The 13,462-nt window shown below is 53.4% G+C and overlaps 1 protein-coding gene across 1 annotated transcript; it reads right to left on the bottom strand.

Moving 5' to 3' along the window:
* Positions 1-663: 663 nt before the first annotated feature.
* Positions 664-8,318, bottom strand: IHH (Indian hedgehog signaling molecule). The gene is made up of 3 exons (XM_036753578.1): positions 8,007-8,318; positions 4,298-4,559; positions 664-2,356 (listed from the first exon to the last, which is right to left on the bottom strand). Exons 1-3 carry the CDS (start codon positions 8,316-8,318, stop codon positions 1,698-1,700), a joined length of 1,233 nt encoding a protein of 410 aa, XP_036609473.1. The 3' UTR covers positions 664-1,697.
* Positions 8,319-13,462: the final 5,144 nt, after the last annotated feature.

The raw sequence follows: 13,462 nt of genomic DNA, 5'->3' as shown, positions 1-13,462 counted from the left end.
TCCAACACAACATCCTTATTTGACAGGTGCTCAACAGGATTGGATGGGAGGGGAGAGTGATGGTAGAACAGGACCATAAACTGGAACTAGACATTGTCTTCTTGGAGAAGTAATTTATCTTTGTTATGGAGGTGGGACCCAGGCCCATCCCTTGTCTGGGATGGGTGGAATCGCTAAGGAGGGGCGCGGAAAAAGGCAGCGTCTACTCCTCTGAGTCCCAGTTACAACACCTATAAAATATACTGTTTCCACTACCTGACTCATAGGTTCCTTGTGAGGAAAGCATTTTGTAAGCCTTAAAGTCCTCCAGTGAGCTTTTATTGCAGAGCTATCCATAGACTAAGGCAGGATGCCAAACCCTAAGTAGGGCTCAGACGAGAAGTAGAAATAGATCCACAGAAGGCCAAGGTGTAGAAGGAAAAATGAATCAGGTCTGGGCTATCCCCTATCTATAGTACCTCCTGGTAGCTTTTCTCCTTGGCCACAGTTAACTGCATTAAGCACCAGGTGGAGTCCGGAAGGATCACGGGGGATCGCGCCGTGGTGACGTTGTAAAATACGGATTGTAATGCTGTACTACCCTATTCACCCGACTGATGTGAGGAAAACAGCTTTGCAGCTATGCACGAATGAGAATTTGGGGCCAAAGGACCCGCCCACATCACCGTTGAATCAATTTATTGGTCTCATTACAATGACCCTGCCCCACGGTTGTGACATCTTAAATAACGTTTATTACAAAAGAAAGAGAAGACAAAAATGCTTCAAAACCGCCCCCATGGACCTCCCCCTCCACGCCAATAAATAAGAAGGGGGGGACACGAGTGGAGGAGGGGGTGCAGTGGGGGGAGACCTAGATGGGGAGGGAATTGTGCTTAGTCCGGGAGCCAGTGCTCCTCATCCCCATCTCACGTTGTGGGGAACCTTCTTCCCCCTCCACGCAGGGTCCGGGCTGGGGTGAAGAAGAGATCCACCCCCCCACACACGCACGCACATTTTCCGGGGCACTCCGAGTATTATTCTCCTAGGTCTTTCGAGGTGAGTGGCTCGAGTGCCCCCATCCTATTGGCTAGATCACAGAGTTCCGGTTGCTTTCAAGAACGCTATCCACCAATAACAAGAGTGTTTTGGGGCTCTCCGGGAATGTATTGGAGAGAAGTTACAAGCCCCGGTGGCTGAGTGAAGAACTTCGAGAGCTGTCTCTCCATATGTCCAGGAACTTACTACCTTCTACTTCACCCTGCTCTTGGGAAATCTAGCAGCATCAAGGAAGGTGCACCTTAACCCAAGGGTGAGGACCTGGGACTGGAAGCATGAGACCTCTTAAAGTCAATGAAGGGGCGCGGGGGGCGTTGCTTATTGGTTGGAAGTGATGGGAGCAATAAGCCAACGTCAAGGTCTCTAGAGGGTTCCTGGTAGCTGTTTTTGTTCTGTGGGTAGAAGCCGGACACCTAACAACCCACATCCATTGTCTTCGTGACAGGTTGGAAGAGAGCCTTGGGTCACTCACTTTAGTGTTAAATGTGGCATGCCTCCCCGGTAACCAAGTCGGTCTTCCTTTCCCCACCGCCCTCCCCATGCTCCTTCACCATCCACCAGGACTAGAGTCCTCCTGGTTGAGAGATAGAGGGATTTGAGGTGGGGGAGGTTTCATGCCCAGCATGGTGGGTTGGGGGTGAATGGGTATGGGACACTGTTCAGCTGCCCATCCCTGCCATTCCCAAGGGATGGAAACTGTCTTCATCCAGCAAGAGGCGCCCCAGGCGGTAGAGCAGCTGAGGGTACCAATGTACACCCTCTCCTGGGGTCCTGCTGCCCCATGACAGACTGTGGTAGAGACGAAGGGGCCAGAAAGCCAGCTGAGCTAGGCGCTGCTCAGCCACAGTTGCAAAACAGGAGGCCACTACATCTTCAACCACCAGAGTCCCATGCTTCGTGAGAGGGGCATAGGCCCCTGGGGCTGTTCGAGTGGAAACAGCTGACACCCTGGCAGGCTGCAGCCCTGGCACCCCTGCCACCAGCACGTACTGGCCAGGCTGCACTTGGCTGGCAAAGGTAGCCCGAAAACCAGTAGCAGGCTCTGTGTGGTTATCTGCAGTGAACAGCAGGTGTGCTGGTGTAAGTGTCAGACGCCGGGGTGGGTCCAGGGTCTCTATAACATGGAAGGCCCTCTGAATGGCTGGCTCCCGATCCAGGAAGATGAGCACATCACTGAAGATTGGGTTCCCATCCTCCCCCATGGCCAGTACCCGGTCCCCTGGTCGCAAGGCAGACAGGGCCACTTGAGCCCCATTTTCCAGGCGAACCCTGGCTCCTGCTGGAAAACAGCCGCCAGTCTTGGCTGCAGCTGAGTGCTCTGTGGGGAGAATGGACAGGGTAGGGAGACTTGGTTATTGTCATGGATTTCAGATTCCTAGCCTCATCACTCAGCTCACCCACAGGGAGGAGGCATCTAATTCCTAGAGACCCCATTTTTATTCCCACCTCAACCTTTTGCCTGGTTCCATTTCTTCCCTCCTATAGGCAGACCTGACTCCTCATCAATGCCAGTCCCAAACCCAGATCATGTCGTCACCTCATCTCATCCCCATTCGTTCTGAGAACACAACATGCAACATAACCAAAGCCCCAGCAAAGCCCACACCCTCCCATCTTAAGAACTGTGACAAGAAATGGGGGAAGGAGAGCAGGATAGAAGGTGAAGGTTTTCTTTAAGCTCCAGGGCCCTTTTTGTAACACTGAGACAAAGGGTACCTCTGCAAAACTGAAGGGAAAAAGAGAAGTCTGGTGACATCATGGGGAAGAAGTGGCAAGAAGGAAAGCAATAGACTTGGTTCCTCTAGATCCCCGCTCCTGTATAGAATATCACTTCCTTTTTTATCTCTCACCCCTGATTCAAATGTCTCTCACTCCCCAGACAAAAACTGCCTTCCTTTGGAGTTTTTCCAGTTTTTTCCCTGCCTAAGTCATGCTTTGTGTGTCTGTGGAGTATAGGTCCAGTTATTGGGGAGGGAGGAACGGGGGAGGGAATGTAGTACCGACTACAAGTTTGTACATTAGTAGCCAAGTTCAGGTCACTATGAATCGCAAAGGTCACCAGGTTCCAGGCCACATACAGGGTCAGTGTGCAGGCTCAATGTACTGGGACAGTGCGGGGTGAGATTAGTGGATGAGCCAAGGTCAATGAGCAGAATCAGTGTAGGATTAGGAGTAACAGAAATGTGTGGTGTTGATCCATATGTGAAATCGGGATGGTCAAGATTAAAGGGAAAGAGCGAATGAATGGATTTGGGATTGGTTATGAATAATATTGGTTGAGATAAAGGTGACTTGGGAAGCTCAGTGTATGACTTCATGTTAGTGTATTCACACCATCAGTGTGAGATCATTGACTTGGAGACCATATGAGTCTGGAGAGTTGGGATACAGAGCTGTTTGCAAAGATCTATGTGTTGTGTTACTGTGCAGGGCCAGTGAGGGATGGGAGTCAGAAGGAAGGGAAGGAGGACCAGTAGGGTAGGTAAAACATTTGTATACTCTCCCAAAGGGCACTATGTTAAATCAGTGTAGGGGACTGGTACTGAAAGACCCCAGTTCTAGCCAGTTCTGATTGACAAGGCAGCCATTTCAGGAAAATCCACTTTATTAACTCCATGCTGCCCATTCTGGCTCTCATTCTTTGCTTGGCCCCAAATCGCCCAGCGTCAGGGTTTGGGGGTCGCCTGCGCCCCCTTGGGTAGAGAGAGCTACACAGTAGGAGGGGGGCCCTAACCTGCATGGTGGCATACAGAAATCCCCTCCAAGCTCTGAATCTCCAAAGGATCTGGGGTTCAGTTCTGTACAGCACAAATCCCAGCTCCCCAAACAAGGCGCCTCAGGCAAACACTGTCCCAATCTGCACCCCAGTTTCAACACCTCCACTCTCCAGCCCAAAGAGTTGGGCACTGAGTGGTTCTGCCAGCCCCTGGCTCCCTCCATCCGTCCATCTCGTTTTGGTCTTGTTCCTCGTCCCGGCGCGGCTTGGGGGGTGTTGGGCCCATCCTGAAGGGTGGCTTTGGGTTGTGGCCCCAGGCTCGGGGCAGGGGCACTGAACCCACCACTCTAGAGTGCTGGCTAATGAGGTTATCAAGCAAGGGACGGACAAGTGGTCACAAGCAGAGGAGGGGGGCGGTATCAACGTCCTGCTGAGGGCCATTGTGCCTCACCCACCCCTTTTTCACCTCCTTAGTTCATTCCGACCGGCCCCTGCCCTGTCCTCGGCCCCGCCCCTCCCGGGCCCAGTCTCCCGAAGGCTCACCAGACTTGACCGAGCAGTGTACATGCGCCTTGGACTCATAGTAGACCCAGTCGAAGCCGGCCTCCACTGCCAGCCTTGCCAGGAGCCCATACTTGTTCCGGTCGCGGTCCGACGTGGTAATGTCCACGGCGCGACCTTCGTAGTGCAGCGACTCCTCGGAGTGGTGGCCGTCCTCGTCCCAGCCTTCCGTCACCCTCAGCTTCACGCCTGGCCACTGGTTCATCACCGAGATGGCCAACGAGTTCAGACGGTCCTTGCAACGCTGCGAGGGGAAAGAAGGGGAGAGATGGGAGGATCAGAAGCTGGGGGTGGGGTCTCGAGTCAACGAAAGCTCTGTCTCGTATTGGGGGTGAGGAAGGACAGAAGGGGCTGGAAGGTCAGCCCACACAGCGAAGATACCAGATTGTTCCAGGGAAGAAGCGGCCAACCTAATCATCAGGCTCTGTACCCCTAATTTGGTGTCCTCTCCTGCCTTGCCTCACTTGGGTCTAACCTCACGTGCGCCCCAGCGCCCTCGGCTTTAGCTACTAGCGCCTGTGGCTGGGTGCCTGAAGACTTGTGAGTCAGTGAAAAATGAAGGGGCGGGAGGTGGGGAGGACCGCGGGTTTCAGAAGGGTAAACTGGACAGTCTAAATAAGAGGAGACTGGGGTATCGCGAGCACGTGCTTCTGGCCTGCGGGTCGAATCTGCGGAACAGGACAAGAAAGGGCTTCCTTGACCACGACTTCCCAACTTTGTCCCTTCTGGCAAAAGCATATGAAATGATAGAACCCATTTCTATCCCTGACCCAGAGACTCCACCAGGATGAATCTCGCACCTCCTGGACGGCCCTCTTTCTGAACGACCCTAGGATCAGCTGCACCCCCGAAGCTTCTGTCTCCCAGACCTAAACCCTGCCTCTCAGGGCTCTTAAGAGCAGAAACCCGCGGGACCTTCCTTGTGTTCCCTGGCTAAGCAGGATTAGCTCCAGTTCCGAGTGGGAGCCTCTATTTCCGTTCTTCTTTTGCTTCCAAGCCCAAAGTTCCCTGCCAGCCCATGCACGTACATGTCTCGGTCTCTTTGTTCTCCCTTATATCGCCTCGGACCTCGGCTTCTGGGGCTTCGTGCCCCTTTCCCCACCCAACAACGCTGGGCCGAAAGGCGGGGGGTTACAAGTAGCTAGGACTAGCCGGAACGGGACAGGAAAGGGGTGCAGGAACCGCTATGCCCAGCAGGTGTCACCGCAGCCTCAGGGCTGGAAGTCCCGCAAAGGGTGGGATTGTCGAGTCCAAGGCAGGTGTAGAGAGCACCCTGGTTGGGCAAAGGGTCCAAGCGCCCAGCCCAATAACTGCGTACCTGAATCGTCCCTCAGATCTGCAGCCGAACTTTTATACCCTGGGTACTGTGAGAGGGAGTATCGAAGAATGTCTTTCTGGTCAAAGAGAGATACCGACCATCTCTCCTTCCTTCGGTTCCTTCCCTGTCCCCAGCTACAGATCTGAAGGCAGGGACGCAGACAGGGACTGGGAAAGTTGACTACGACTCTGGAGCGGTCGGAGTGGGAAAATACTGAGTAGGGAGGTGCAAAAGGAGCACCGCTGCTCTTGATAACTAAGGCCGTTGGGGCCGGGGAGTGGGAAAGGAGGGAGAACTGGACAGTGGAGAGCGATAGGTTGACAGCCTAAACGGAGTTCTCATCCAGACCAGCGCGCCTTCAGCACCTTGGTGAGGGGCGGGGGTCACAGAGCTACCCGGAGGGATAAAGACGGGAAAACAGAAATGGATTCCTGGGGCAGCTCAGAAAAGTGATCCAGGTAGCCGGCCGCACGCCCCAAATCCCTAGAATCTGGGAAGCGGGACTAACTGGAGGGGAGGGATTGTAGAGATGAGCTACAGCCGCTGACTCCCGTGGGTCTGGAGTCCCGGGGCCTGGGAACAAGGAAGTGTAGACTATTGACGTTTACACAGGACCTGAAGGCAAAAAGAGTAACTGAGGGAGGATGAGAGGGAGGATGGGGGAAGATGGACGAGTAGGGAACATATCAGAGATTCTCCGACCCAGGAAACATCCTTGGTTTATAGAGCTGAACTTATTCTTCCCTTTAATGGGGCGGGGGCAATGAAGAGTCAAACCGAGCCTCACAGACCCTTGGACTCCTCGGGTCGGGAGTCAACAGCGGCAAACCTTTGCGGGGTGGGGGCAGGGACAGCGCTGAAGAGAACTGGATGAGGTGGTGTGAGAGAGACAGAGAGGGCAGCCGCTTCTGGAAGAAACTAGATGGCCGGTTTGCATGCAGGATCCGAACAGCTTTTCTCCTGGGCTTCTGCTGTCCCGGCCCAGCCGCTTGCTCCCTTTTGAAGGGGCCTTTCCCCCATTTCTTTCCCCTCCCGGATAAGCCCGGATCTCTGACCTCTCTTCCCCAGCCTATTCCTGCTACTTCCTCGGGCCGGAGAGTCCGCCTTCCTTCTCTCCCTGAGCCAGGGCCGAAGCTGGGCGCTGTCAATGATTGTCGAGCCCGCTGCCGGGATCCTTATCTGCATTCCACAGAGCCCCGGCCTGCCAGCAGCCAACCTTCGGCCTCACAAACTAGGGCCTGCCCGGCTCTACGACTCTCAATGTTCCCCCTCACAATCCATAGCTAAAGCATAGATGCTGGACGGTGGGGGGTGGGGTGGAGAAGAGGGGGCTGTGGTCTTCTAAGAAGCCACAGAGGGAGCAGACTGGGAAGTACCGGGTGAATGTCGAGGTTGGAAGAAGTGAGAGGGAGCTCTCCCCATTTACCACCCTGGCTTTAGGCAAGTTTGCTCCAGCCAGCTCGGGGACTCACTCCTGTCCAACTCTGGCTCCCGGCTCCGCAGCTAAAGGACTCGGGAGTTTCGGGCCACTTGGGTCAGCTCTCTTCTAACTTCCCCACTATCGTGGTCCTTTCCCATCCAAGCCCACTTCTAAAGTTCCATCCCTCCTGCCCAACACCCCTAGCCAAGCCCTGAAATCTCCCACAGTTCGGCTTTGGGTCTCGGTGTCAGAAACAGTGAATCTCCCCATCTGGCGTGAGCCCCCAGCAACACACTCAGCCTCTGGATTCCAGGGACAGCTCCCACAGGGGTCCCTCCCCTTCCTGATCCAGTACTAGCGCAACTCATCTTCTGCTGCTTGGTCTCCCCCAAGTCCCTGCGCTCAAGCCCAGACACGTCTCCGTTTTGGCTTGGACTCAACTCCAGGAGCGGCGGGAGCAGAAGACTGCTAGGACGTCGTAGAGGAAGCCCGGTCCCCGAGCTCCTAGCAGCGTCGCTCCGGGGACCAGGGAGGGTTGGGTTCAGGAGTTAAGTGCGCATCCCCAGGCAGAATGGAGAACTAAGCTGGGAGAAACCCTGAAGATTCCCGAGACAGAGAGACGTCCTACGTGGCCCCGGGTCAGAGTTCCTTTGGGCACTCTCCCACCGTACCCCCACCCCTGGGCTATTCCGTCTCTAGTCCATCCCACCCTGATCCCCGGCCCTGGAAGTCCGGACCGGCTAGCGTGCACCTGCTCCAGTCTGAGCCCCCGGGATTCCTCGGGGAGGCGTGGGGCACGAGCCGGCCCGACGGAGGCCAAAGGGGGCAGGGCGGACCAGTGTGGGCAGGTGCCAAGGGGGCGGGCTGGGCAGCTTGGAAGAAGGTGCCAGCCAGGTCGGGTCGTCTGGGCCGCCGGGCGCTGACGGTGTCAGCAGCGGGCAGGTCGCACTCACCTGGGTCATGAGACGGTCGGCGCCCGTGTTCTCCTCGTCCTTGAAGATGATGTCGGGATTGTAGTTGGGGGTGAGCTCCTTGAAGCGCTCGGAGCTCCGCGCGATCTTCCCTTCGTAGCGCCCGCTGGCGCCCAGAGTCTTCTCGGGCACGTTGGGGCTGAACTGCTTATAGGCTAGTGGCACCAGCTTCCGCGGCGGCCGGCGGCGGCTTCCCACCACCCGGCCCGGCCCGCAGCCCCATGCCGCCGGCGCCAGCAGCAGCAGCAGTAGCAGCAAGAGCCGGAGTCGGGGCCGGAGCCGGGCCGGAGACATGGCCGGGAGCCCCGGGGGAGCGGCCGAGGGCGCCGGGCGGGCGGGCGGGGGCGCTGCGGGGCGCTCAGGCGTTGGGGTGGCGCTGAGGGGCTCCGGGCGGGAGCGCCATCGGCGGGGGCGGGACGGAGCTCTGCGGGGTGGCGGGGGACTGGGGCCCAGGGCCCGGGCTGGTGGCGGCGCTCTGTCCCCCTCGGCGCCTCGGCTCTGAGCTGCCCAGCCCGCCGGCCGCCAATAAATAGGCCGGCCCGTTTGTTTTGGCAACGCGGCGGCGGCGGGGGGCGGCGGGACTGCGGGCCGGTGGGGCTGGGCTGGGCTGGGCTGGTCGGACCGGCGGGCTGGCCGGACCCCGCGGTTTGCACCCCGGCCCGGCGGTCAGGCGACTGGGGCAGAGCGGGAGCTGCTGCCGTCTGCGGCGCGGCCCGGGGCCGAGTGAGAGGGGAAATGGAAGAGATCCGGGCTCGGGCCCCGCGCAGACCGCACCCTATCCATGTCCCTGCCTCCCTCCCGCTCCCCAGCGAACCTGCGACAGGGGCAGCCGCAGCCTCCTCCCCCTCGGGCGGGCGGCCCCAGGCACTAGCCCTTGCCCCGATCCCCGGCCGCCCGCCCGCTGCCCTCTGTGCCCCCAGCACCTCCTGGGCTCGCCCTCCCCGCCCGCCGGGACCCGCCCCGCCCCGCCCTAGCCTCGCCTCTGGACTCAGCCAAGCTGCAGGGGGCTGGGGGGGGGGGGTTGGGGCGGGACCCTGCCAAAGCGCAAATCTCCAGGGCAGGAGGTCTCACCCCATGTTGACCGCAGCCCTCTGCGCGGCCGGACGGGAGGGGCAGGGGACAGTGGCTGGACCGCACAGACGCCCACGATGTTCCCTGCGGGAAGACAAACGAAAGACCCGGGGAGGTCATCGACACCCCGGCGGTGTACCTCCGACCTCGATACCTACACGTCGCTCAGCCTAGCATTTCTGTTCTCAGTATTAGCTATGCTTCGTCCCTCAGCTCTCTCTGATCTGACCCCCGGATTTTGGTCTCATTATTGTGCACACCCCAGATGTCAGTCACACGTTTGTCCCGCCAGCTGGGGTAGGTGGATGGGGGTGGGACTCCTCTAGGAGAACAATAGGATTTTAATAAGTCTTTTGAAGTTGGAAATGTGGTCAGAACAAGTAGAATGTAGTTCCAGTACAAGGTATAAGGTAGAGAAGCCAGGATGGAGCAATTAGTGAAACGAATAGGTGGCAGCATGACTGGGTAGAATTGAAAGGGATAATAAGAACCTTAGCACATAATGGACCACAAAATGAATAGGAACAAGAAGGTAAAAATGACACTGAGGGCTGATTCAGTAAAATTGCGAGTAAGAAATGTAAGCTAATCCTCTCAGTAGACTCAGCAATGGTAAACCCCAGAAGGGAACACGGGATTGTGCACTTCTAGGAGCTACAGATTAAATAGGACGTGGAAAACTTGTAGGAGATCCAGGCAACTGCAGTAGAAAGGGCCAGAGAAATTGATTGGGGGGGGGGGGGCCGCGTGCGTGCGTGCTTTTGTGTGTGTGTGTGTGTGTGTGTGTGTGTGTGTGTGTGTAACCTGGGGCTCCAGGGCAAGCATAAAGCAGCTTAGCCAGAACAAGGAACGGGGGAGAAGAACCTTTATAGTTTCTCCAAGACAATCGTCTCTTAAATCTAGCAAGAACTGGTTGAGCCTTTTAAAAAGAGAGCTCACTCTTCCTTACATCCAAAGATGACATTTCCAAATCACCACTGGAGGAGCATGCACCTAGAGAGGCTGATTTTTTCCAATAGGGAAGGATAGATTCATCTTCACTCTCACAGGGTCACCTTTAAAACATTGTATAAACCACAGACTTGATCACCAGCATTAGGGGTGCAGTCTGTGGTTATGGAATCTAGTTTAAATTGTAGCTGCTAAGATTTGAGGCTGACAGTCCACTTTACCGTATTATCCTTACAGATACCAGCCCTCCCAAACCTCTGTATTTCATCCCAAAAGTAGCCCAATCTTGTCTTTACCTTAAAGTCATTGGAAGTCTTCCAGCTTTCTCCTTTCCATTGTCACCCAAGTCATCATTCTGCATATCATATATGAAGTGGTTTTGCACTGTAATCGGCTCCCCCCTTTTCTCTCTTCTTCCACAAAGCAATGGCATATTTGCACCTTATCAGTAGGTTTTTTTTTTCTTTTGTATTTGTGTCTCCAGGGCCTAGGATACTGTCTAGAACATGGAAGGTTCTTAATCAATGCTTGCTGGTTCATTTACTGATCAAGACAGCTTCCCCCTCCCCACTCCCAGCCCAGACAAAGGGGGGGGTCGCCTTTTATTACAGAGATCCATAAAAAGAAAGTCACAGCTTCCTTTGGTCATTTCTTCTATGATTCTCTAACAGTTCTTTGGAAGTTCTGCCATATGGACAACTTAGCTTTCTTACTACTCTGTCCTCAGTAATGATTGCCATCTCAGCAAGCCATTAACTATATATACATACATACATATATATATATATATACACACACACATATGCACACACACATATATATATACATTCATATGTGTGTATATTATTATATATAGTGTGCTTATTATCTCTCTCTTCAATTGTCCTCCTCCCCCTCCCACTACAGAATGTGGGGGAGGGGAGGGGAAGAAAACCCTCATAACAAATATGTATCAGCAAAACAAATTCACACACTGGTGGTCATGTCCAATTTTTTGTAAGTCTCATTTTGCTGTTTAAGTCATCCCCTCTCTGGAAGGAGGTGGATGAGCAAGACATCAGTTTTAAAGGCAATTGCTAAATCCTCTCAAAAATGGATTCCCCATTTAAAAAATAAAAAAGCTTTAATTTCCTTCCACCTTGGTTTCTGCCTTATAACTTCTTAGCTTTGCCACTCTCCCCTTAACTTTGGTTTCTTCTCTCAAACTGTAGCACTCTAACTTGGACCCAGATCCCTACGTAGATTAGTCCCTAATATAGTGGGAAGATTATTTCCGCAAACTTGGATGCCAAAGTCCTATCACATACTGCCTCTGTTTCTGTAAACATAGTGGTACCTTGTGGACAGCCGGCTCCCCTGGCTAGAGGCTTGCTAAAATACATCATTTCTGTCCAGCTTAGAAGTTGGCTGAGGTTTTCACACTTCCAATAGGGGACCTGATGCACACGTGCTAGAAGAAGACTCACAGGGTGCTGAATGATAAGATTAGGTCAGGACCAGTGTAGCTCTGGCCTTTGGAACTGGAGAAGAGGGAAAGGGAATGGACATGTTTGCCAGACCTGGTCCTGAACTAGTAAGTTATTCCAGGTCCAAATGGCCTCTGAAACATGAGGTCAGGTTCGTGTTTTACTATTTGGGTATGTCATTGTTCAATGGCGTCAGAGTATCTCAAAGTTCCTGAACTAAAATAGACATATTGGAGAGCTACGTGTTATCTTCCCTTAGTCGTTGGTCTTAAGTGATTTTTAAGGGCTAGGCCACACACCCGGAACCACTAGCAAAGGAAACATTCTTCTAGGAGATTCTAGGACAGCTTTAGTGGTAGATTTAACAGATGGGTGTAATCACCTGAGGATCCTGATCATGGGATTGTTTGTTTGTTTGTTTTCATGGCTTCATAGAATTCAGTTAAGTCTCTGCCAGTAGCAACAAGGGGCAGTGAGATGGGGGGGGGGGGGCATTTGTAACTATACCAGTAGCCACAGGCAGCCCCGGAACATCCAAGGCTTGTGCCACAAATGAGTAGCGGCGGCTGGAGTTTCAAATGGGGGTTGAAGTCAACCAACACATGGTTTTTGGCTTTTGTGATTAAAAAAAAATGGTGCTCCCTCCCCTGTCTCTGTGTTCTGTTCTTTTTAGTTTGAGAAAGATAAAACCAATGCAAAATTTGGTCCAATCTTCTGAATAATCTTAACTTCCCACAATCGAAGCCAGACAAGGTAGCTTGGAGTCATCTAGCATTTACTAAGCCCCTACTATGTGCCAGGCCCTGTGCTAAGAAAGCCAAAGAAAGAGTACAAGGAAAGGCAAAGTCAATCCTCATTCTCCAGAAATTCACGATCTAACAGGGGAGACAACATGCAAACAACTGTGTACAAACGAGATATAGAAGGATAAGTTGGCAATCATTCCAGAGGGAAGGTACTAAAATTAAGGACTAGGAAAGGCTTCTTGCAGAATCTGAGACTTTGGCTGAAACTTGGAAGGAAACCAGGGAAGCCAGCAGGTAGAAATTTGAAGGAAAAGCATTCCAGGCATGGGGGACAGCTAGGGAAAATGAATTGGGGGATGGAGTGTCTCATTTGAGGAACAGCAAGGAGGCCAGAGTACATGGAGGGGAGCAAAGTGGAAGAAGACTGGAAAGGTAAAAGTTGGGGAGGTAAGTAGGGGGAGACTATGAACAGCTAAGAACAGGATGAATTGGAATAGGAGAGAAATGTGAGGCAGGGTAACCAACCAACAGACTACTGCAATAGTCCAGATGTGAAATGATGAGGGGGATGTACCAGGGTAGTGTCAGTGTCAGAGGAGAGAAGAGGACATCTATAAGAGAATTTGTGAAGTGAAACCAATAGGCCTTGACAATCCATTGGATATGGGGAATGAGAAGGAGAAGTCAAGATGACATCCAGATTGCAAGCCTGGGTGACTGGGAATATGGGGTATCCTCAATAGTAAAAGCGAAGTCTGGAAGAGGGGACAGTTTGGGGGAAAAGATAATGAGTTCAGTTTTGAACGTGTTCAGTTTATGGGACTTCAAGTTGGAAATGTCTAATAGGCAGCTGGGGATGTAGGAACAGAGGGCAGCAGAGAGGTTGAGACTGGAGGATTTCGGTCAATAAGCATTTATTAAAAGTGTCTACTATGCGCTAGACACTGTGCTAAAAATTGAGGATACAAAGAAAGGCAAAAGACATTCCAGCCCTCAAGGAGCTCACAATCCAACGGAGGAGACAATGAGGAAACATGTACAAACTAGATCCAAGAGTTATTTCTGTAGAAATGATCATTGAAACCATGGGAGCCAAAGAGATCACCAAATGAAATAGCATAGAGGGAGAAAGGAAGAGGGCCCAGGATAGAGCCTTGGTGGCCCCTATGATTCGTGAGTGTGATAAGGATGAAGATCCAGGAAA

This window comes from Trichosurus vulpecula, chromosome 4, assembly GCF_011100635.1.
Source record: "Trichosurus vulpecula isolate mTriVul1 chromosome 4, mTriVul1.pri, whole genome shotgun sequence".
Classification (NCBI taxonomy): domain Eukaryota; kingdom Metazoa; phylum Chordata; class Mammalia; order Diprotodontia; family Phalangeridae; genus Trichosurus; species Trichosurus vulpecula.
This window is presented reverse-complemented; position numbering and strand designations above follow the sequence as displayed.

What these genes read in the sequence shown, in the direction of transcription:
- IHH (XM_036753578.1), bottom strand. Translation starts at nt 8,318, where the DNA reads ATGTCTCCGGCCCGGCTCCGGCCCCGACTCCGGCTCTTGCTGCTACTG. An exon ending in CCGACCGTCTCATGACCCAG is followed by an intron (nt 4,560 to 8,006) that starts GTGAGTGCGACC and finishes TTCCCCTCGCAG; the next exon opens with CGTTGCAAGGACCGTCTGAA. An exon ending in ACACTGCTCGGTCAAGTCTG is followed by an intron (nt 2,357 to 4,297) that starts GTGAGCCTTCGG and finishes TTCTCCCCACAG; the next exon opens with AGCACTCAGCTGCAGCCAAG.